This window comes from Athalia rosae, chromosome 2 (assembly GCF_917208135.1).
Source record: "Athalia rosae chromosome 2, iyAthRosa1.1, whole genome shotgun sequence".
NCBI lineage: Eukaryota > Metazoa > Arthropoda > Insecta > Hymenoptera > Athaliidae > Athalia > Athalia rosae.
The window spans coordinates 27302047-27328083 of NC_064027.1; the positions used below are offsets into that span (position 1 = coordinate 27302047).

The 26037-nt window shown below is 39.8% G+C and overlaps 2 protein-coding genes across 6 annotated transcripts; one reads left to right on the plus strand and one right to left on the minus strand.

Moving 5' to 3' along the window:
* Positions 1 to 23: 23 nt before the first annotated feature.
* LOC105685766 (protein LLP homolog) lies at positions 24 to 979 on the minus strand. Its single transcript, XM_012400155.3, has 3 exons — positions 825 to 979; positions 434 to 603; positions 24 to 350 (listed from the first exon to the last, which is right to left on the minus strand). The coding sequence occupies exons 2-3, from the start codon at positions 591 to 593 to the stop codon at positions 79 to 81; spliced, it is 432 nt and encodes a 143-aa protein (XP_012255578.1). The 5' UTR covers positions 594 to 603; positions 825 to 979; the 3' UTR covers positions 24 to 78.
* Positions 980 to 2127: 1148 nt separating this feature from the next.
* LOC105685767 (probable pathogenesis-related protein CaO19.6200) lies at positions 2128 to 25890 on the plus strand. 5 transcript variants are annotated; one of them, XM_048650877.1, is made up of 10 exons: positions 2128 to 2368; positions 4664 to 4762; positions 21528 to 21788; positions 22207 to 22278; positions 23129 to 23330; positions 24081 to 24218; positions 24595 to 24746; positions 24833 to 25202; positions 25273 to 25462; positions 25577 to 25890. In XM_048650877.1, exons 1-10 carry the CDS (start codon positions 2343 to 2345, stop codon positions 25723 to 25725), a joined length of 1659 nt encoding a protein of 552 aa, XP_048506834.1. In that variant the 5' UTR covers positions 2128 to 2342; the 3' UTR covers positions 25726 to 25890. The 5 variants fall into 5 exon arrangements, with proteins under 5 accessions (XP_048506834.1, XP_020707928.2, XP_048506835.1 ...); XM_020852269.2 differs by lacking the exon at positions 22207 to 22278 and having other exon boundaries at positions 2133 to 2368; XM_048650878.1 differs by lacking the exons at positions 2128 to 2368; positions 4664 to 4762 and adding an exon at positions 10376 to 11647.
* Positions 25891 to 26037: the final 147 nt, after the last annotated feature.

The window sequence follows — 26037 nt, forward strand, 5'->3', positions numbered from 1 at the left end:
TGGGTAATTCACTAAACCCAAAGTAATTGAGGAGCTCATTTTATTGTTTTACATTATTAATATCAAATTTGCGTATAATTATTGTTGAGGCGTCTGTTTTTTCACTTTTTTCCGGAGCTTCTTAGGTTTCTTCTTCGTCTGTGTGGTAGGGACATTCTTTCCTTTTGTCCTAGCATGCTTGTGCTTCATGATTTTACGGTGGCTCATCCATACAGGATAATTGCCATACTGATCCCGCATCGTTCTCTTGTTATATACACGCGCCCCTTCTACCTCCATTGATTCACCGTCCGTTCCTTTTTCTTTTTCCTTAGCCGCAGCCTTTTCTTTGATAGTCTTTGCATCCGTTACTGGAATAGAAGCCGATTAGTAGTTTTGGTATAGAGCCCAGTGAAAGGTATCAAGATGTCAAGTCAAGAAAATACCAGCCCACCTGTTGCAATATCTGCGATTTCTTTCATATCAGTGTCTACGGGTGCAGTTTCATCGATACCGAGAGTCTTTTTCAGCCTGGCCAATTCCTTCTCTCCATACCTTTGACGTTTTATGGCCCTGCATTTTCTCCTCCACTTGCTGCGTAGAGATTTTGCCATGTTTTGTTATCTGTAAATGAATTTTGTACATGATAAGGGATTTCTGAGCAAGTAAAACATGTGGTATGATATAACCTCAAACATTGTTTGTACACTTGAATTAGTATGAGATCAAATAGTTTGTCTTGCAGAAACATGAGTATCATGTGCGAAAATACAGGTGCAGATTAGGGATGACTGAAAAATGTTGGAACTCAGGTGAGTAGAGAAATTTGATGAAAGTTTACTCACATCATAGACCACGAGACCCTCGCGTTGACGTTTCAACAGAAAAGAAAGAAATGGAAATAATCGCAGAGGGGTGAGCACTGGACATGCGCATCCAGGTCGATCAAAGCGCGGGGAATTTACAACAAGTAGTATTTTTACAACATAAGCCATTGAATAAACCGATAAACGTAGCAACGTAATGAAGAATTAAAATTAGAATAATTCAAAACTATCAAGATAGTCATATTCGAAATTGAAATTTCGATTCTCTATCGGTCAATGTGCTGATTATTATGCAGATCTAGAAGCGTTGACTGATGATTGTGGTCATTCAACGCTAGAAGTAAGATCTTTGTAAGAGAAAAAATTAATTTCAGGCTATCGAGGTTCGAGCAATTAATGAGATATCGGAAAGAGGAAAATTAAAATACAAATCCTCAATTAATGCACTCATCGCTTATTAAAATACATTTCTTGTTCGTAACAAGTATTCATAGTCTCATAAGATTCGATCTAGCTATTGTAATAATGATACCAGAAAAGAATGGCTACGTCGAATCGTAGTATACAAAATGTTATATTGCAAAACTTTTATAAGTTTATACATTGATTCATCCTTGGTAAAAGAATAATAAACTGTTACGGGATTAGAGATATAGATTGTACCTTTATGGAATGTACACTATCAGGGCGTGAGTGCTACGAGAAGTAGAATTTAGTTGATCAATCATGATAGGAAATCGAGCAAATCATCGTAAATTATATTACTCACGAATCGATGAAAGGGCCTTATCGCCATAATCGCTTAAAACAAATATGTGAGCTACAAGTTCTTATTATTGTATTTAGCGATGATTCATCGAAAAAAAATAGTTTTTCAAATCTGACGAGTTAATTCCAGTAAATTTCTACTCGACGGCCTCCCCCACTACCAAGGGCCTAAGTAGAAAAATAAAGGTAATTAAAATATTTTCCAAAAGTTTTTCAATTCTTCGTCGTATTCTATTCAAACTACTTCGTCTACTTTGGTGGGACACATTCTCAGGCCGAATAATTTAAGAAGGGGTGGGGAAAAATCTTAATATGCTACTCCTTTCTGATTGTTAGCCCTATAGATAGTGTGACTAAATGACCATAAAATCGAACAATGAGAGGTCACGTCAGTTGATTATGTTTCTCCCTTATCTATCAATGACTTAAACGAATATATACGTATACGATATCGTCATAAAACAGCTTATCAGTGACTCCCAGAACAATATAGGTGTTGGTATCGTACACTCGTCGTTGAAACTTGTGGCGATATGTACAATAAAAGTTTAAGACGTAGTGCTGCACAGTCGAGTTGTTAACGTACATAATACGGGCTTGCATGTATTTTATTGTACGTACAGTTGACATCACATATTAGTGGCGGTGTACGAGTTTAATTCTGTGGGCAGAGCCGAGTAGCTTCATTCTAATCTGTTTTTTCGCATCGAAAGTACCTACCATCGTCGCTCGCTAAGGACATAAAAATATTTCTATATACCCTGCATTATGTCGGAGAAAACTTTCATTGAAGAGTAAGTTTCACAAAATTACAAAAACAAACGAATAAAGTCTCAAAAAAAAAAAAAATAAATAGATTTTTTAAATCACGTCTGATTATTATAACTTTCTCGTTGATAAATTGTATCGCTCGAGCGCGTGAAAGTCTCCTGATATTATTGGAAAACGATGATAATTATTTCCTCCCTATCGGATCGCTGTGATCTTTGACAAAACGTTAAACTGCGGCTTGACTTGCGTTGAATTTCTTGTTGAAGTTTTTTCTTCATACGTGTAAAAGGTTGGTCAGCAATTGCAGGCAACCAGGAAGTGTTATAGGCCGGGTCGATTCATTTAAAATAATTGATTCGAACCTTACGATATTCTAAACCTAGAAAGACCTCGGATAAGAATTTTTTTACAAATTGTACGTGATAGAATAAGTGAATTTTTCTTTTTCTGAAGTTTCGATAATCTTTTAGCAAGCTTTTTGCGATCATTCGGAAAATCCGTTATTTTCGCCGAAGCAGCGATATCTAATTAGAGCGAATGACGTGATTCATGTTTTTTTAATGATTTGTTGAATTCGCAGCGATTTTCTCCGTCAACAAAATGATAAATTCCGCTACATTTGATGTTGTGTACTCACAATTATCAACCGATGGATATATCGAATCTTCAAAATGTAGTGTAATTTCAACCATGATTCAACGGTACAAGTTGCTACCTATATTTATGATACACACACAAGTACTACAAATGTACTATAATGATATGTAACAAAAAGAAATCAAGCTCAAATCGCTATCTATATATACATAATTAAAACGCACCTGATTCACCGACGAAACATGATACCGATCATTATCGGCTCTCAGAAAATTGCAAAGTACATATGTCCCGTTCTTGGAGTACACGAAAGAGATAAACAAAAAAAAAATAAGGCTACACTTTTTTGTCAGAATGCACAGTTGCCTAGCCGCGAAGTACCACTTACAATTATACTCTACCTGTAGTGTAAGGCACTTAGAGTGGGATTTCAGTGACTTTTCTTTGCTTCTTTTTAACCGACTTCGTAAAAAGGAAGGAGGCTCTCAATTCGGCGGAATCTTGTTTTTTTTTTTCCGCTGTATCAGTACAACGTGCAGACGTTCATTGTAGATGGCAAATCGAAGCTGTTTCCTGGATTACTGATAATAATACAAGCGTGGTTTTCTCATTTCCGATTAAATAGTAAACGCATATATGTATATAAGCGTATGGCGTCATTTTAATTTCCGGGAAGTGCTGCAGATATTTATTAGATATATATTTTATCGAAATGTACAGCGATATCCGCATCACCTACGAGTATATCATCCGTCAGTTTGACGGAGACGATGTACAACGTATGCCATAATAATTCATGTGATCGTTGATCGATGAGAAAACACATTTCGCTGATTTAGAAATACTTATGTGCGTTTACGTTTGTTTTTTTTTTCTGAATTTCAATTCGATCAATAAAGATTGAGATAGTACAGAAGCACTTTGTTGCATAGTTCCAGCCCAGGATATGGTTAATTAAAAAACGAGTTCACGTACACTTGCGCCGACTGCACGTGGATTGGTTATAATTAATCTCAATTAAATCTGCAGACACGTTATACACATCTACGACGTTATGTAATAGCTAAATATAGAAAAAGAGTGTGGATGGCCTATAGTAATAATAAAAATTTGAAGAATACCTTTGGGTCAAACATCTGGGGAATTATTTACTTTTTTTCCTTCATAGATGCAGTGCTTAAGTACATCGTGTTAACAATTAATAACGGAATCTTCCGTGAAAGAGCCTACAATAGTAACAATCAACAAATATTTTTTTGCATTATTTACCGAACATGTTTTTTTGTACGAATACAGACCGTGTGTAAAGAAAAAGAAGTAATCAAACAACATTAATTGGTGATTTGGATGAAAATTTGTTCGACTCAAATAATTAGCACGTTGTCATTACCTTGCAGTAGTCTATTTATTTATCTTTTTATTTCTTCTCAATTTAATTTATTTCTTCTTATCTCTCGGAGCACATGAACGCGGGCGTTTCAAGTTAGGTATAATATAGGTATCACAGACCACTTGCGTCTGCGGCGCACGGTATAACGTATAAACGGTACGAAAGAAATTACACTTGATGTTATGTAAAATGAGATCGCAATTGAGGAGTGTGGGGTCTAGTTTATACACGTTTAAAAATTTTCATAGTACAACGTTCGGTGCAGTAGCTACACGCACGTTACATAATATCATATGTATATATTTTATCAGGTCTCTTGTATGTGCTTCAGAAATGGCGTCAGGATTTATCGCGCCCAATCTACATACGCGGAGGAATCGTTCGACGAAGTTTCCTACATTTCCGAATCGTTCGACGACCTCGACTTGGAGTAAGTATTTTTTTTCAAATTCAATAAATGCTTCGAATATATTCTCATAAGTTTTTCCCGCGATCACAGGTTCGTCGTGTAATTCATCCAATTTCTTTTTTCGATAGTCAGCCACAATTGGTTCTCCTCATTCTCTTAGAACTGAAAAAGCTCTGCAGGTCCATAAATTGTCCATTATCATTGTAGTTCAGGTTCAGCATCGGGGAAGCTTTCACTCGAGTATATGGCGTTACATACTCATCCGTATGCGGGTATAAAAGGCAAGTTATTCCCACGCATGAAATGTATATCCTTTGTAGGAAAATCCGTTTGTGTAAACGTGCGAATTATTTGCATACATGCAAAATGGGCCAGTAGCGCATTTTACCCATATATGCGAATATACTTTTCAAACAAAAATCGATGCACATCGTGTAAACCTCACGTACATTCGTTCGTACGAATACCTTATAAATTCTTATTCGAAATTTTCTGTAAATGCACATGCGTACCTACGAGGAAAGTGCTTTTCAACTGGTCTCGGAAATACATCGACAGAATGAAAGGAAACTGTCCGAAAATGGAAATACATGTTACCTTTTTTGTGGGTCGATCCGGTGTACGTATGTACTTATATTTTCCAGCACTCCAATTTCAAGTGCCTCTTTCGTCTGGTCTGATATCCTGTATTTTTCTTCACTGTGTTACTAACGACGAGGTGAACACAATTGTCATCATTCCTCATATCTTAGGGATTACTTCTGAAATAGGTTGAATTTTTCATGCACCTGATTATACACGTGCGTACAAATAGTCGAGCAAATAGTATACACGTCCAATTTCACGACTATCGGCTACTCTGTCGTATACCCAGTCGCGATCGGCATGCGGTTATGCTATTGACACCAATTTTACTATCGGTTGAACACATGATGTACTTACGTTTTATGTGCATGGAAATGAGGTCATTGTCAATCGTACAAGTGTGGAATGATTAATGAATCGAGTAATATTATGTACAATTTTTTGGACGTTATACATTAGAATCAGATTCAAAGAGAGCAGCTGTACTACACTCGACCGTCGCATCTCACCTATTCGTTGTTGATAAATTTTCTTCAACCCGCATTATTATTTACGAATAATGGCGCTCAATTAGCTGCACGCGTTACACGCTACGTAATAATTATCATAATTATCAACAGATTATTGTTAACACTCTCATAAACAAATCGGTCATTTGACGCAGATTTGTAGATAAAATTTCATAGCAATAACTCGACACGTGACACGAAAAGAAGGGGAGTACCTAAGCTGTAAAATATCACAGAGAATTAGAAAGTGCAACGCGCGGTACTAATTTTCCATGAAAATTTGATTAAACGGTATTGAAAATTGAGAACTACCGTGACCCACCTCAACACGGGATCGTCGTCGATGCGCGATGAAATAAATGTGAAATATTCCATCGCAACGGATCATCTCGTGTTGCAAACGCATATAATATACCGTGCACTTTGCACGTTCGAGAACCGTGTTAACGATACCCTGGAATGTTTTAATAGGTTTTCAAAACCGGATCATCCATCGATCGGGGGATCGCGCGCGTTGATTGCCAAGTTGATTAGCCGCATGAACGAACAGGAAGAACTTTCACCCGGGCGCATCGCGCGTCGTCGTATACTATACAATATATATACCTATATCTGTGTCTGCAGGACATCGCTTTATGGTAGATTCGTATTTACGTTACACGGGTAATACTACGTAGTCTCGAGTGCGCGTACCCACCTATGGGTGTACGTGCATATATTCGTCGTACGCTTCGTGCGAGAACGTCGCTATTGAAAAGGTTGCCGCTCTCCAGATTAGATATCAATCCCGATGAAAGAGTTCGACCAAAAACGAAAGGAGCGCGCGCTATACGCGCGACGCAAACTACGTGTACCCATGGCCCGTGCACGGCGCACAGGAAATGACTGCCTACACGTAGTTCCGCTCCAGAATTACTCTTCGAATGTTTTTCCTTCCTTTATTTTTTACTTCAGAAACTTCTTTTCATTCTTTTAGCGACTCTTGTTTTTCTTGCGCCTACATTCCCGAGTTGCGGCGGTGCGGGAACTGATCATTTGAGGGCTTCTTTAAAATTATCTTCACGCAACGGCATCGCTCTTCTTTATTACACCGCACCCTTAGGGTTATAAAAATAACCGTAGCTATTTCAGAACTTTGAAGTTCTCGGGTATATCCCTTCTACTATATGCTCGTGATATACTGTAAACTATTATACCATGCAACGTGAACACCGTCTCTGAAACCCTCTTACGATCGGTCGCATAGAATCACCGATAATCGTTTAATTACGGAGAAATTATTCCATCAACATTATTTCTCCTCTTTTTCAATCGGAAAGAATGTTTTCCTCAGATTTTCATACAAAATTTATACGTGATTTCTGATCGTAGGACGTACGCACGGCGAGTCTCAATTATAGATGCACGAGCAGCACAATGCGTGATCAAAATTTGAAAAGCCATGTCGTTTACGGGCAACCGAGGTCTCCGCGGGTTTGACCTCAGTAAATGCGACGCGATATGCGTTTGTAAGATCGTGTTGTTTTTTTTCTTCTCCATTTTTTATTCTTTTCACACCTGCGTGTTAAAGATATAGGCGAGAGGTGTGCATCGCTGCACGCTAAGTCGTTTAATTAATGATAATAAAAAATTATGACAATTAGAGCGATGATTGTCTCACGAGATTATCCAACATTAATTATACGTAGATGTAGAGCGAACAAAATATGTGTGCCGATCGTACGAAGAGAATTGAATTTTATTTTCGAAAACATTTGGTCAATAAATTTGATCATCTCTGAAATTCCGCGACGACGATATGAACCCGAGAATCTCACGTCCGAAATCCAGCTGCAATTCTGGTTTGAAAGAATGTTATGAAGAAATAAAAAAAATGGAGGCTTTCGGGTGATTTTTGCGATCGATGTGGGTCATTGGATATAATGTAAGCTTAGATCCCACGGATCTTATTTGAGAATATCGATCTCATTATGGCGAATCTCAAGCAATAACCTTTCAAAAGGTATTATATCCTCGCAGCTATACGTACAGCTTGCTCACCTCTGCTGCACCTGAAACTTTATTTATTTACCTTCGAGCGATACTTACGTAATGCCAATTTATTACGCAATGTATTCCGTTATGTCTACCTCTCATTATTTTACCTTAATGGTCATTCGTGCAGTGCGTTTGAAAGTTAACTATATCATTTTACAGAGCAGAAATATCTGCACACACGTCGGGGATGAAATCAACTGAAATTGCGTCGAAGTAATTTTAGTTGATATTTTTGCGATCGAAAAAATATTTTCGTCCGACTAAACTCTTTCGTTATTGAACTTCGATGAGGCGTTATATAGTTTCAGACGCTCGATTTTTTACCAATTAACACTCATTCGAATCACCGTTCATCTTAGCTCGTCAAAATTAATTTCATATCACGATATGTATTCAACCGCGTTCGACGATCGGATCGATCATTAGAATTCTCCGCATTGATCACTTCCGAGAGTTATTATAATCCCATCGTCCTCCGCCCACGCGATGCTATTATGTAGCTTTAATAACGTTGTATATCGATGACAAACAAGTAGAAGTTTATATTTCACGTACCTAACATTTCGCCATGATCTTTTACATCACGAGGTTACATGTGCACCGTGTAAGATTGTTATAGCTGCATCGCGCTATGGCGTATAAGTACATACATATATATAAAAGGTGTAGATAGCTTTCGCGTATCCATGTGTACCCATAATAGTAAAGGTGTATACATATATAAACGTAATATATATAAATGGCTGGAATATGCAGGGTAGATAGGTACGTACTTAGGTACAAATATTGAAACGATCATTATACATATCGTATGTATTGGCGCATAGGAGAAGATCAATCGTGGAGATAGCCGATGCTGCATGACATCGTGTTCATGGGAACCGGAATATTATTTTCAAACGTAAAGGTGAGAGGCTATAGCTCTTCAACCTTTGCTGGTTCAAATTTTTCCTCGAACAAGGAATACGAGATTGCAGATTAGAAAATATCATAAATCCACGTTATTGAGGCGATCCCCGGATGACTAACGAAGAAGCGCAGGCGTTGCACCTCCAGATTTTTTAATTAACAAAAAATGAACCAGCGACAAATCTACACAGGGGAGGGGTGGGGGGCGAAGCGGGCCCCTCAAGAAAAAATGGCTCATAATCGCGTAGCTTGAGCCAAGGTCTCGGGGTGTAGGCCCATCACTTGTCAATTTTATATCGAATAGATACTTCTTATGAGGAACGGAAGAAAATGAATAGAAAAAAATAGCGAACACAAGGAGTGGTTTTCACGACTCACCGATATATCCGTTAACTTATATACGATGGGTGCGGCTTTGAAGCTGAAAGATATAATATAGGGTCGTACAAAATGGCGATGTAGACGCAGCGCAAAATGAGGCGAACCCTTCGTCCAGATATACTTTACAGATTTGTTGAAGTTCCGAATGATGAATTTATTGTTGTTTTCTACCGGTACGCTGCACTCGGACGAAGATGAAGAGGGAAAAATGAGGAAAAGAAAATTTACGTTCCCGAAAGAAGACGCTCAGTTTTCTTTCACTCCGCAAGTTTTATCTGCAAGTGAAGTGCGTAGGAAGCTTCGCTAGTTGTTTCATTTTTTATACCCGTAATTGTAGAGCAGATTATGGCAACTCAATTTGGTTTACATAAAAAAGAAAAACGCACAAACCCTTCTACCTTTCAGCTGTAAATTTTTATTTTCGTATGAGTGTAGCGCGTGGTGCGAATGAATGAATGATGATGGGTTCAAAAATAGAGACCTTTGCAGCACAATGCATGCGTATGTATATGCAGCTCGGTCGATGAATGAATTCGAAGTCGGTTATCTCCGGTGACTGTGGATTCGTTGCACTTTGGGTAAAGGTTTACGTTACGTGCACTCGAAAGACGAACACGAATAATTGTACCATTGAAGTTTCGGCTGATGTGCGATATCCATGCACTTCCCCTTGTCCCTTTTTGAAAGTTATGTATATTTACTCCGCGGTATGTATTAACTACATCTTACCCTATCCCACCCTATCCTGTACACCTTATATATAGACAGAATGCGATCCTCGTGGAGACCATTGAGAAAGCACAGCCGTTAAACGCGTTTACACAGTTTTAAGTGCAACTAGAACCATGGAATCTTGAAAGATAACACGAAGATCTTCACGCTGAATTTTACCCTCAAACGTAACCCGAGGGTATCGTTCTGTGCTCTCTGAAATTGATAGAAGTGAAAATTGATTAATTAATCCGATTCAAAAAATAACGAAAAATTATTGAACTCGTTTCGTATCAAATCATGAGGAACCCGATGATAACGTATCCGCGTAATTGATTCGCCGCGGTATCCGAGTTCATTCGAGAGTAAATCGATCGAATTTGACCTTGATCGATGCGAAGCACTTTCAATTTGGTCACGCGCGATGACACTTTATAAGATCATTATTCACACCCAGAATATTTATCCACCTTATCAGAGGGCGCGCGTTCACCGGAGCTGTCAGTTGACGCGCGACCGTTGAAGTGAACGTACGTATCACGTCACGGCTATGTAGCAATTACATAGAGATGTTGAATTTCAGTGAGTTCATTGAGAGTTTTATCGATACCATCCCCTTCGTGGACCTTGAAAAGAAATAATTTTAACCACCGCATCCGTCTTCGGGAATTTAATTAATCGACCGATAAACGCTGCAGGGTGATCAGCCCCCCCCCTAATTTCATCGCAATCGTTCCAAAAAATAATGCTCAATAAAGAAGAAGAAGAAGAAGAAATTATTGACAAATTTTATTTCTCCTCAGACAGTATTATTTTACCGCAATGCGATCGATAGATGCGCTGCATTTATCATCGTCGTGTATACCGGAAGATAATTTCATTCGGAAAATGTGATAGCCGTACCGTCCGCAGTGCAGGGTGCAGCAGTGACGAAATTTTTTTTTAGAAACCTACGCACATACGTACCTGTGTGAAAATTATTTGCACCACGATTACGCTTTTTACGTTGATAACGTGCCATTAGAAGCAAAAAAGAAGAAAAAAGAAAATACACGCAATTGTGATACCATACGTATAATAACCAGTGGGTGAATGTAACGCGCGGTTTCGTAATCAACGGAAATTAATGAGACTCCGATCTTCGGAGGACACCAAAACAAAATATATCTGCTTAGTTTTCGACTACGATCTCTCCGAACGTAAACACGAGACGCGAGTTAATAAGCGTACAAAAAACGTCCTATTCGAACGTCCTTTCGTATTACCGCAAAGAAATTGCGTATTTATTCGGTGGATCACAGCGACACGTAGATTTCGCTTTACGACTATTCGCAACGGGTAGTTTTCGAGGTACGAGAGAGTGAAATATATCGGCAGAAACAAGGGTGGAAATAAACGAGTATCGCGTAGAGAAAATTTTGCTGGGAAACAGCTCGTGCAGAGAGCAGCGGTGTACGTAGTACCTCTACGTACGTACGTCTCACCCGCGAGGATATCGATTGCCGGCGTCTCCCGAACACCACCAGAATTTCAACTTGAAGAGGATGAGCTGCTCTTCGGCGTAGAACCCCACGGATTATTCCCCGCTGTCGTTCTGGTGCGAACCGGAAGATCTTCTTTATCGTCGTGCACGAGTGCTGAGGGTGTACAACAAGCGGCGGTGGCAGTTTTGAGAGAAACGGGAAGAAAAATCGATAGAGACACACGTCGATTCGCATAACGTCCACATGAAGGGTGCGATGACCTCAAAACCGGGAAGGTCCTACGGCCTGAGGTATGAGCGGAAATTTAAATGTGGCGCAGAAATTCTGTTACGTTCGAAATTGCGGTAAAGTTGAGGAAATTGTTTGAGAACCGTCGAGAAACAATATCGCGCTCCGGATGTCGCTTTGTAGAGTTTCGCTGATAATCGCGCAGTTTTAACGAGATGCCGATACGCAATTTGTCGAAATTCGTGAAGTTTCGATGGCGCTATTGTGTTGACGTTTTCTTTTGTTTTCGGGAAATACCGCGATCGCGAGAGATAATTTTGAACCGCGAACTTGAAATCTTCGGTCTATTTTTCGAGTTGCGATGCTCGGAATTCTCTGACAAATGTGCAGCGCGAAGATAGATGGAATCTGAAGTGACGAAAGATCTCTCACATACGAGACTATTGTACGCGGAGTCGTCGGTAATCATCCGACTAACCCGTTTTGTTAATCCCGGTAATTATTTTACCTGGATTATCATCGATGTGTATCGGCATTGAAGGTATGAACACTTCGGATCCAAATCCTGAATAATCTTTTGCAACTTCGCAAAAACTCGTCGAGTCGTTTTCAAAAAACTCACGAATCCTGTTTTCAAAATTGTTTTCTGATATCTCCGGCTATGGCTGATTCCCTCAAAATGAACAAAATTTGCGTGGGCCATTTTTTGGGGAGATGGATATCGATTTTCGGCGTGATACACATCGTGTAGAAATGGTGATTTTTTTGCCGATCAGCGCCAACTTCCGGTGCACTTCACTTCGAATTTTCTTACCGATCAGGAAGGACGCGAAATTTTTAAAACGTTGCACGCTTTCGTTGAATTTCATGACTCCGTAATTTATGAGGTATGTACGTACGTACGTACCTCGTCGAGTTTTTAGTCCGGTTGGATAACGGAGAGAATTTGTTTACTGCAAAACGGCTTACAGGATGAAATTCGAGACGTTTCATAGATTCAGAAATCACGCTCGCCGAACGAGACGGTATAAAATTACTCGTTACGATCGATCGATCTATTATCCATCGCCTCGGATCTGTGTGCAGTTGCGGTACATAGGTACACGTAGGTATATAAAAAAGTACCTTATACAAACTCACAATTCAGCAATATCGTAAAACTTACTTAATTCTCACGATGGCTGCTGTTGTTTTACCCCGGAATTGAATGTCGACGATAATTGATGGATACTTTTCTTTCAACGGTATCTCCGGCATTTTTAACATCGATCGCTTTGTCATATAGTGAAAGTCGACGAACATAGAAGTATCGTTGAATCGATCGATCAGCAGTTTTTTGTCACTTCAGTCTACGTTATCTGTAGTCGTTTTCAGCGTAATTACAATTAGTATCGACTTTTCACGATCGGCATAAAATTCCCGTTCGCATATTTCTTATCGGACGTATAAAAGGCGGGCATTGTATCGTCGAAGGAGACGTGACTGCAGGTGCGAGGTCTTCATTTTCTTGTCGCTTCTTTTTCTTTGCTCGTATTCTAGTCTTATTACTGTTACATGAATGGATATATCTGTATAAAACCGCACAACGCGCGCTCTGAGCAGCTGGTTTTTAAGGAGTGTTTTCGAATTGTCTTCCGTCAACTCGGTTATATTATCTTACGTTCATTATGAATTCGGAGCATGTAATTTACGACAGGAAAGTATATGAATGAAAAAAAGAATCAAACTACGACAAGGAGGACAAAAGATCGTTTACCCCATGAATTGGCTCATGTGTTTTTGGTCTTTTGCGAGATCTCATTTTTGCGCGCTATATAAAATCTCCACAAAACCCATTTCCCGGACGTGTTCCACGTACAATGGTACTTTTTTTTTTTCTCATATTTTTTCATCTTCGAATATCTTCGAGGCTTCACCTGCGTACGTCCGTGTGTACGTCACACCGCGGGAACGTAGCGTTACCGTGCCTCGTGGACGAGAATATGTTCAAATATGCATTTTACATCTTTGAGTGGCGAACTTGAATGCAGACGAAATACATACGTATATATGCATTTAAATGGCGGAATCCGTTCTATTTATACCGTACGCACGGTCCCCACATTTTAGGAGTACGCATTGTTTCGTCGTTTTTTGCTGTTCCTTCCTTTTTATTTTTTTTTTTTTCACGTTATATTTTATCCTTTTTCTCCTCTCATTTTTCCTCTTTCTTCTCGCACGCGTGCTCGCTCTACGAGTTCTACTCCGCGTGCTGCAGCGCAGACGAAATAATAATCGTTCTGCACCGTTCGCCCGAACGGGAATCAGACCGGCAGAATTCCCTTCTTATTAGATTATTTATAACGTGTACAAGGATAGCTAAGTAATTACCGTATACATAAACTTCTTTCTCGTCGCGTGTAAATTCGATAGTTTCATGTACGTGTAATCGTGTTTCCTAATATATAGGATAAGTATACCGCGAGATTTTGGTGAAACTGGTCGCGATCCACGCACGCGTCGAAATATTCGAATTTCGCAACCTACGAGCGAGCCCGAGCGTTGCCGAAGTCGGCGTAGCCCGAGGCGTAGGCGTCTCGCTGCAAGATGTCACCTGTGAGGTCCGATTGGGCTCGCTCATTGGTTGAGAAATTTGAATATTTCGACGCGTGCGTGAATCGCGACCAGTTTCACCAAAATCGCGCGGTATACGAGCGAGATGAAGAATATTTTAGGATACCGAACAGAAAATCTGTCGAAATAATACCTCAGAGGAAACACGTTTTACGTATTCGTAAAAAACGAAGGAATTACACGAAGGATTTTCTATAATTATTATATTTATGATGAACCAAAGCCGAAATTACGTAGCTGGTAGTACATCACGTTACGAGGTACGTAGAAAATTTATTAGTGACAGGTAAATACGTGTGACGATACTATACGTAAATACATTTGTGCACAGGTATATGAATATCGCGTATATATAGGATGCGGTTGCGCAACTATCGTGTGCTGTGGTGGTAAAACCTCGGTTAAAACCTTGAACTTGACCAAGGTGCTCTCGGTGCCCGGTAACCGCGCTTGCAAGGCACGTACGTAATGTCATATACGCCATATTACATCTGATGTCTTCGCTTCGATATCGAGGATTAAAAGTTTCGCGATCTTCGATATTTGTTGTTAGTCGGTCGAAAAGTTTTTCAACAATTTTTGTTTTTCTTTTGTTTTTGTTTCTTCACACCGATCAGGAAATCGAACGTATAGAATTCTATATAATAGAAATTAATACGTTGCTTGAGACTCACGTGTATTCTGAATGTGTAAGTACATCCGATGTAAGTACATAGGATAACATTCGCGTTAGGTTTACCTATATGCGTATGTATATAAGAAGCGTGTACAATAAATTATCATATTCTTCACCTCTGTGGAATCGAATTACTCTTCTCGAATCATCGGTTGCTCCAGGAGTATAAAATATACAGGTGATCGAATCGTCTTTATAACGTCGAACGTTTTAAACCCGATCTAGTTTCTTATGTGTGCTGTGGTGCATGCGTATATTTTGAAGGAAAAATAAACAAATTATAAGCTTATTAGGAGAGTTATTACGCTGTGTAAGAACATATGTATAATCGTTCGGCAATTACGTGACTAGCGCGGGTATTATCTTTCGCGTGACTTTGAAGTTTTTCTATCATTATTATCTAGTTTCATGCATATCGCGTACTTATTGACAGGAAAATAGATGGAACGATGGAGAGAAAAAATCTAAAAGAAATCTGGGTCGGTGACTGCGGACGACTTTTCGTTCTACATTATACCTACATTATTGAACATTATGTCGGGTTTTGTTCATGTGGTTGAAAAAAGAGAGTAATACAAATTATTATTCCGATGGAATATTATCGCGAATTGAATTAGTGGATTCATTGGAATGCATGCTAGGGTGGGTTAAAATGAAATTTTATTGCTGGAAGTACCCCACTTGATTGATTATTTATTCAAAAAACGAGTGGGCTACCTCAAAATATCATTGAAAATTTGTTCCACTTAATGATTACTAGATCGATTGCATGAGTAGATGATTTTGGCTTTCAGATTTGGATTCCTGAGCTGATTATATGTGAGATTACTCTTGAAGAACCAAAAACAAATTCGATTTTTGAGCAAAAGATAAATAATTTTTTTAATTTGGTTTAATATGCTTTTCCAACGTATTTTGACCTCAGGAATCCGAATCTGAAAGAAAAATTGATCTATCTCCAAAATTGATCGAGTTATCGCTGATTTTCAGCTTTTTGGGGTCAAAAATAAAAAATTAATTTTTCAGTATATCTTGATGTAATTTGAGCTCAGAAATCCGAATCCGGAAAAAAAATTGATCTATCTGCAAAAATGACCGAGTTATCCCCATTTTTAGGCATTTTTTGGCATAAATTTGAGGATATCTTGAAGGGAAAAAATCGTAACTCAATTTGGACAACGGATTCGTGTTTCTGAGGTCAAAATACATTAGAAAAGTGCCATACGATCAATTTTAAAAAATAAAAAATTTTGGCCAAAATTTGAAAAAATCGTAAGGGGTACCCCTTGGAAAAATCTCAAAATTTGGTCAAAAATTTTTATTTTTTAAAATTGATCGTATGGCACTTTTCTTATGTATTTTGACCTCAGGAACACGAATCCGTCGTCCAAATTGAGCTACGATTTTTTCCCTTCGAGATATCTCCATTTTTATGGTAAAAAATGCGAAAAAAGGGAAATAACTCGGTCATTTTTGCTGATAGATCAATTTTTCTTCTGGATTCGAATTCCTGAGCTCAAATTACATCAAGATAGACTGAAAAATTAATTTTTCATTTTTGATCCCAAAAAGCTGAAAATTGGCGACAACTCGATCAATTTTAGAGATAGATCAATTTTTCTTTCAGTTTCGGATTTTTGAGGTCAAAATACGTTAGAAAAGCATATTAAACCAAATTAAAAAAATTATTTATCTTTTGCTCAAAAATCGAATTTGTTTTTGGTTCTTCAAGAGTAATCTCACGTATAATCAGCTCAGGAATCCAAATCTGAAAGCCAAAATCATCTACTCATGTAATCGATCGAGTAATCATCAATTATTCGCTGTTGGGAGCAGAAAAATTAAGACATATCGATTGGTTTTAGTCGTAGACCCACTTTGATTCGTCGCAATCCATGCATGAGTTGAAATATTCGAATTTCTCGGTCTACGAGGGAGCCCGAGCTTTGCTGGAGTCAGGTAGCCACGGGCGCGCGGTTTGTTGTGGCGCGTCACCTCTGCTCAGCCCTGAAGGTGACGTCTCACAACAAAGCGCTACGCTGCTGGCTACCTGACTCCAGCAAAGCTCGGGCTCCCCAACTGAACTTCAATTTTCAGTCGAAAAAAGAGCATATCATATTTTGATTTCATACTTGAATTACAAAAATAATAGGAAAAAAATTTCGAACAGTGAACGAGTAAAAAACAATCGCAATTGACAATTTTTAGATATTTTCTATAATCTTTGACCAAAAACAAAATTTTTTTGCTGGAAGTACCCCATTCGATTGATTATTCATTCAACAAACGATTGGGCTACCTCAAAATATCAAGTAAAAAATGTTTTCCATATCTGAAAAATTTTCTTTTTTTATAAGGCACAAATTCTGCCCCCATGCTAAGAAAATAAAAATAACATTTCTTTCCAACTCACCCTAATGCATGCCGCCTCGCGGTCCCTGACATACGACTCATGCGTCAATAGATCTGCAAATTTCGTTAGCGACCTTACGTGAATAAATGATTTAGGTCTTACGCGATGAATCATATTCGACACCTCAGTTTATCGATAAACATTTAGCTCTGTCAATTAGGCGAATGTATATGTAAACTTGAGTACGTGAACGTAGGCACGTATAGGTACCTTCAGGAAATGAAATGGCACTATTATAGTCGAGATATGAGCATCTCAAGCAGCCACTAAAAAAAAGAAGCAGGACACCGTCCGTCGCATGGACTTGTAGTTCGAAAGTGTATATATGTAAACGGTTGAACAATGAGTTATAATATGTATAAAAATTAAAGCAGTGGCATACGTGCATTATGTTAATATCATACATATGTACGTACACATATTTACTATAATAATGGGGTATCAGTTGCGTAACTCTTTGAACAGGTGATAATCATCAACACCACGCATGTTTAACGTATGTACAACGAGAGCGGATATCGGTCATTATACGTCGAGGTTGAACTCCGCATCTTTGAGAAGAATCGTATTTCGGTAAAATCACTTCGTCTGAAACTAGAATAAATTCTATTCTCGGATTAAACTCGAGTTTCAGTTTGTTACATCGAAATTATCCAATATACTCGAGAGTTACCGATGTGCGGTACTATTATAACGTCGTCATCTACGTAGATGTATTACCTTGATGTATAAAAAAAAAGTAAAAAAAAAAAAAAAAACTTCTTGCACGCCACGGCGCAAACGGAATAAAATACCTGAGCTATACGGTAAAAGTTGGATATAAAATACCGAACTAGGGAACGATGTGGGTATAGCGCTATACGGCCGATATAATAATCCTATAACATTGCTTGAGTCAAACGCGTAACGATCACTAAGTTTGCAGAAAAAAAAGCCAACTACCAGCAGGGGATTCCTCGCGTTCGTGTGACCTTTGAACCAATCGATGTCACAATTCACGTGTATCCAACCGATTCTCATTCCCCCCGCCGCGACTTACGTAAATTACACACGTACATACGTTCACCACACCGCGCGCGCAAGAAGAAGAAGAAGAAAAAGAAATAGAAAAGAAGTAGGATGGCTTTTCTTTCTGCATGACATAATTATTTTCTGGGTTACCTCTGCACGAAATGTATCGCGTGTCTACCGTACGAGCGACTTTGATTGGTCTTTTTCGTGCATCGATCCTATTCGACTGGGTAATTTCGTCGGGGCATATGTCATTTGGGTAGAGTTACTTATACGTGGATCAATCTTACAGGCAAAAGTACGTTGGATGCGCGTCGAGATGCGACGTTATTCGGAGGGTCTTTGAGTTTATCGCGTGTTTACGTACATATTCGTCGATACAGGTATTCTTCTTCTTCGACCGCCCCCGACTCGTACGATAAGAGCCACGGGTGATTTGACTTGATTTGTGGTGTAACGTTCTATCTGTACGGATTCTGATTTTCGTGCGCGGTAAGATATCATGCGATATCTCGTGTTCGTCGTACGACCGGCTTGATTTTTTCCCCGTTTCAAAATTTTGATCGGGACGATAGATATCGTTTGTTTGGTTCGACCTTTGAACGACCTCGCGCTTGAAATAGAATTCTTCGCCGGTCGCGACGATTTTTGAATCGACGACTTTCTTCTTTTGTGCGTATCAATAAGGGGGTGACGCTTACTCGCGGAAGTTGCGACGTTTCGACGATAACCGTGTTTATGCTAATTAAAAGCAAATCAAGTTGCTGACCGTGTATCTCGTTTTAAACAACTACATCATTGTTCAATGCGTATCAAGAAACCGCTATTCCTCGACTACGTTAACATACAGTTAATGGTTTTGCAGCTATTTGCATTTTTTGGAATCGCGCGAAGTGGGACATGGAGCAAAAAGTAAACAAAAAAAAAGTGAGAGACAAAAAACGGCACTTTCTGAGACTTCGACGAGAGCTAGACTCCCGAATTGCATGAACCCTGCCTAACTTATTCTTCTAGTTTGAAAACTTGACGACCAAAAAGGTTTTCTTTCAATTTTTTTTTAACGACCACGTCCTTCTGGCGGGATGTTATTCGTCTCCCACTTTGTAAGCTGACTTCATTTATACGTTTTGTAGTCTGCTTTTATTCTCCACGTTTTTCTCGGTTTCGCCTCTACGGTTTCGACCGTCGGTTGTATCACAATGTGAAAACCGACGACTCCCGTTTTAGGCGGATGCCCAGTTCTCACGTATTACCATAAAATATGTAACGCATAATTCAACGATCGTTCCCTTTCTCTCCCTCTTTCTTCTCTCTCTCCTTCAATTGCGCCGTATCAGCACGTGCCCGCAGCCGGCGAGCGGCATTGTCTCGTGCCGATCGTAATTCGTGCACAAGGAGGTGGAAGAGAGAGAGAGAGAAAAGCCAGGTAATCGTGAAACGCACGTGAGTCAAACGTTAACTGGACCAACCGCGACCCGCGACTCGGCTACAGATCTAGCGGGACTCCGATGCGCGCGCTTCGCCGATGTATCCGCTGCATTGTACAAAAACGAAGATGATAATAAAGTCTTCGGTTATCTGAAATACGTACTTTCGTAATGAAACACGCGGGTACCGCGCGCCGCAGTAAATAAATTGATCCTGCCGATGACGACCGTCTCCGTCGATCTCTCGATAAAAACCGAAGATCGTTGTACCGTGAAATTGAGATCCGTAGAAGACGAGCGAGATCAATTTTCGATTTCGCCGAGGATGATCCTCGAAATTGAATCCTCGATTTCGTTCTTCTTTCAGATGATACCTAGTTGGATTCGATTCCGTCCGTTCGCGGTGTATCTTCGCGGGATTTCTGGATGTTGCGAAAAAAAATTTCATCCTCCGTCTGCCGGGGGCATCGATTCCGGAGGAATAACGTTAGAAGGGGTTATTACCTATACGCGTTTGCGCTCCGTGACCGGGCGTACTTCTTGGTCCCGCTTGGGTAACTTTGCGGGTTTCAGCCATCTTCCGTTGTATTCTTCTTATTTTCCTTTGTATAGTTATATACAGCAGCTAGGTGTAAGTACGTATATATATACGTATATATATACGTACTTACATACCATAATATACCGTCGTTGCCATTGTCCGTCCTTTTCTCTCGTCCGAGACTCCGATGGTACCGGACCATTCTCCGTTTGTTTCTCATTCTCGTACGCCGCGATTCTCGATTCGCGATTCTTCCGTTGCGTCCACATACATGCTTTGCCTCGTGCTCGCTAACTTCATCACCCTGCGAAGGAAGAGACCCCCCCCCCTCCCCCCCCTATCGAGATTCGCCGTGTTTGATCCCACAACGATGCTGCTGCAGGTTCCTCCTCCGTCGTTCTTATACTCGTCGTCGCGGTTACATTCGTGCCAGTTTCCATCGTCGTCCCGTTGCAGGTTCGTTACCTCCGACGTCTCGAAACTCTCTCAATTGTGAATCGTCCTCGAAGATTTTCGAGCGAACGCGGACCACGTTACGCACGTAGAAAACACAGAGGATACGTTTTCGTTTGCCATTTTTTTTTTTCCTCGTACACTCCTCTCCAGGATCAGGAGAAAGATGTGACGAATTTATCGCCACCGTTCGAATTTTTCGAGTGATATGCTCAAGTGTGTTGAAACGACGTTAATTAGACGCGCGTGAGGTGGCGATATTTCAATTATAATCGTCCGGTGAAAGGGGGTGAGTGTTTTTTTACCCAGTGGTCTTATTATTCCCGTTAAACGTCCGAATCGTACTTACTTTCTTTCTTGTTTAATTAAGTGTGAATTTAGCGCTCCGTGTTATTCCTTCCGAAGGAGATACGATGCGTGTGCGTAATTATACAGATGATACGTTTAGAATTCAAAGGCAAGTACGCTTACGAAGGAATCCGATTTGCACGGCGAACTATAACGAACGGACAACTTCAAACGGTGGTGCGACTCGCGCGCGCGGCACAAAACGCGCGTTGCAAATGGACCGCGAGTAATTGAATATCTACGGCGTTAAATGGACCGTGGATTATCACGAACGCCGAGTTATTGTCCTTCTACAAATCTCGCCTCGTCAATCGAACTGCGAATTTTCCGTTCACTTTTTACTCGGCAAAATTATTGATTTTGTCGAGCTGTAGCGAATCGGGGCGATTTTTCTCCCTGTCGGTCGCACGAAATGTCGCGTGCGAAGCGCGTTAATTATTTCTGAATTTAATTGTTTCAGATCTCCGCGGGTCGGAGGTCCGCTTTCTCAACCCCTCGCAATGATACCTCCAACGATGCACGGGCACGAGTTCAACCAGCCGTTATCCAGGGTGGTCATGGTCCGGAAAACCGATCAAAGGACGTTCAGCAAGGGACACAGAGGCGGCGAACCGATGCTAGAAACTGTAACTCGTGAAACAATCGAACTTTTCAACGGCGGTAGAGCGGAAAGAAAATTTACATCCGAAACTAAGGACGTCGCCACCCCAAAATCGAACAGGTACGAACAACAATGCCAGTTCTGAAGATATCACGTTTCGACCATGTTAATTTCTTCCACGTCAGCTCGTCTTTTTTCTTCTAGTTTTTCAGGATTTAGCTGAAATTATATGTATTCACACTTATATTCGTTTAGCAAACGATCTTGGTTCCTTGGTTTTTTTTTTTTTTTCTCCTTTTTTTTAACGAAGAGTAATTTGTCGTATCTAGGTTTTGGTTTAATCTGATTGTAGTCCGAGTAACAGATTTTTTATGTAAAATGAGTATTACCAATTAGAATAATCACGATCATAATGACACCTCCCTACGTTTGACCCTCACATTTTTATGTTGGATTCTGCATACATCTGTAAAATATTTGAAAACAGAAAAAATGGACAAAATAAATTAAATCAAAATGACTGCAAAAATAATTGCAGCATGCCTTCCCTCAGCGGAAGTGGAACCAAAAAGAAGGTTGTTGGCTTTGTTGACCAGTTATCATCCGAAAGGTACACATATATAGGAATTTAAGAAACCGAAATCCATGAAAAAACCAAAAAAAAAAAAAAACCCAAAAAAGGTGGAAGATCATTTGGGTTTAAAAATCTATTGTACACTGAATGCGGTTGAAACTTTACAAAATTTCGCGATGTGCGTTTTGTGCGTACGTACGCGTATAATTATGTTCGTTGGAATTAAAATTTTTCTTTCTCCTGGTTTTAGAATACTTTGCATAATGTCAGAGCGCGTCAGCCAGAAATAAATCGCGACATCCGGTTCAATCGACCGTTGAAATCGGAAACCAGAAATGACTACAGCTCGGCCGGAATACTCGGATTTCATTTCATTCTTGACGAACAAAAAAAACTTTATGATATGTATAATAAATGAGAATAGAAATAGAGGAACGAAAAAGATAAAAAAAAAAAAAAAATACCGTTTCAACTTCGCGAAACGAGTAGCACGGCATTCAGTTCACAGTAACCACGGAAAAGTGTACGTTCGTTACATTCTTAAACGTATGTGGGGATCGTACACGAAATGTATACTCATTGTCAGTTTTCTGAATAATATTTGCATGCGTAAGACTCGTAGAGTCGGTAGCAGGTAGAATTTAGAGAATTAGAAAGCGAACGAATAGACAAAAATGCTAAGAAGGAACAAAAATTGCGCAGGAGGGTGTATTTTAAATCCCAAAGCTTTCCCCCCCCCCCCCCCCCCCCCCCCCCCCCCCTTAAATTTAATTACATTTCCACGTAGTTTGGCTTCAGGCTTGCGGTTTGCCGAAATGGGCTTCCTAATATTACGCAGGCTGTATTTGAAAAATTGAAATTGAAACCTTCGTCGTTGTATCGGTAGATCGAGGGCTGAATCCGTGCGATCGAAATCACCGGTATCTGCTTCTCCGGCGTCACCAGGACCTCTTTCCGGATCATCCTTCCATGGAAGTTTTCACGGGAGTCTCGGTAGCGATGGTATGTCCTGCAGCAGTGCAAGGTCTTCGTCCGCTTCGCCTGATTCGGCGAGATATACGGACTCGCTTCCGATAGCAAAACCAGAGGTACGTAAAAAATATAAAATTTGACGGCTATGCCAAAAATACTGCTTTCTATACGGTAACAGAAAACTTTTCATCCAATGCAAACTATAAGGACAAATGACCTGGACAAATGACTCCGCGAACGTTTATTGAAAATAAAATTGCGCAGGTTGATTTGTTGCGAAATGTCCCATGTATAACGTACGCGGTTGGAATGCGATTTTATATATGTAATTATGTTCGTAGAGTTGACGGTAATTCGCGCATGGATCGCGTAGATCGCTGACGCAGGTTTACCGGTTGACCGATCCACCGTAGATCTAAACCGCTATTAAAACCTACTAAAGGAAATCGTGACTTGAGTCATCGACACGATCCACGTGAAGTCCGATGAATCGGGAGTACAGCACCGGTTTATCTTTCGCTCGTTATTTTATTTATTTTTTCTTCGATCGAGCAAGCTTTGGAAAAACTTCACTTTCAAAATGATTTCCCAACAACAGCTGACTAGCGGGCAGGCTTTATGAATAATTCATGACGATTTCGTTGGGAAATTTATCTGAAATAAATCTGCGACAAACTGTACCGGTTACATGATATGGGAAAATGCTTTTCGTTAGTTTTCCACATTTATGTAAAGCGCGAGACCCTTTGGTCAGAGAATGAAAGATGACGCATCCATCCATCAAATATAGCAAAATTTGATGGAAAATATGAGAATAGGAGAAAATAATGTTTTATTTTTGGTCTTTTTCTCTTATCTTCTTGTAGATTACAAAGACTGACCAACGTAAAACATCTGTGCGTAGATCTGAAGGACCTTCGAAGGAATTCATCGACGCCTGTCTCGATACTCACAATTCTTACCGAGCTCGCCATGGTGTACCTCCGCTCAGGATTAACAAACAGGTTATAAAGTCGTTAATTGATCTAATTTTAGTCCGCAAGATGTATTCCATTCAATTTGAGTTTATTATTCATTCCCGTCCACTGTGTACCGCGTACGATAATTACCCTGTTAATTATCGAGTTGTTAACGCCGATTGATTGATCAAGATTAGAACGACGCTTCGAACTCGTTTCGACTTACTTCGTTGAGTCTTCCCTTTTTTTAAACAACCAAAAATTGAAAACAAAGTACTGAAATTCATTTGCTGATAAAAATCATGCAGTTATCATTTTCAAAAAACCAAGTCAAATTTTATGTACAAACTCAACTGTGCTTCGACAAATAAATACTTAGTCTGTTACAAATTCAATTATTTATTAATTTTTTACTTCACAGATGTGCAAATCGAGCCAAGATTGGGCGAACGTACTCGCATCGAAAGGTCGTTTGGAACACCGAACGAACATCGATCATGGAGAAAATCTTTTCTGCATGTGGAGTTCGAATCCAAAAACGGTAGTGAACGGGGAGGAACCTGTGAACGAATGGTGGGACATAAATTATGTTTGCAATTGCGTGTACCATATTTTCTTTTTGTCCTCTTTTCAATCAAGGTTGTTCCGATTATCTTCAGGTACGCGGAAGAAGCGCAGCACCAATACGGCAAGGAACCAACGACCTTGAAATCGGGTCATTTCACGCAGGTCATATGGCGCGACAGCGCGGAATTGGGCGTCGGTATGGCTCGGAATCGAAACGGTGAAATATACGTCGTTTGCAATTACAATCCGGCTGGAAATTTCTTGGGCAGTTTCACGGAAAACGTTCCGCCTCCGGGAGGCGCTACTTCCCCCGGAAAGAAGACCGGGAATTTTACCGTCCAACTTACTCAGGTTACCGATTCCGCCTGGCAACAGGAGGCTCTTATGGTTCACAACGAGTATCGTAGGAAACATAGAGTCTCCGACCTCAGACTCAACTCCGAACTAACAGCTGCCGCTAAGGTAATTAACCGTCGAATTCATCGTTACGACATTCAGTTACTCAATAATTTTAAATTTACAAAATATGCAGGCGTGGGCGGAAAATCTCCTCCAAACGAACAAGCTCGTACATCAAACGGCTTCGCCTTATGGCGAGAATATTTATTCCATGCACAGTTCGGACCCGAAAATTATCGTTTCCGCCCGAGAGGTTGTCGCGAAATGGTACTCGGAGAAAAAGGATCACAAATACGGATCAGAGCCGAGGGTTCTCAACACTTGTGAGTTATAAATTCTAACAATGCATTTTGTTGTTTTTTTTTCAAATCCGAGGATGCGTCGTGTTACTCATTTGTTCATAATTTGTTTTTTTTTTTTTTTATTATTTTCCTCAGGTCACTTCACGCAAGTCGTGTGGCGAAATACAACGGATATGGGTATCGCGATGGCCCGAAAAAACGGCACCTGTGTCGTGGTGGCTTGTTATCACCCGCGAGGAAATATCGTCGGTCAATTTACTGAAAATGTATTAAAACCAAAGTGATGATTGATTCGCACTTCCAATAGATTTAAAGACACAATATTACAAATAATCTTGTTAATATATAGATATATATATATATATATAGCCTATAATGACTAAATCCTGTATTTATATGATAATAGTAATAAACATTCCATGTGATTATTCATCACTTGAAAAACGATATATTTATGCATAATGAAGTGACTCCCAATAACGAAACCAAAAATAAGAGTAGAAAAATTTAATTGAATAAATAAAGAGAATTGAAAAATTGAAGCGTATTCGGTGTATTCAAATATCGATCTTCAAACCATCGACGGTATTACAGAA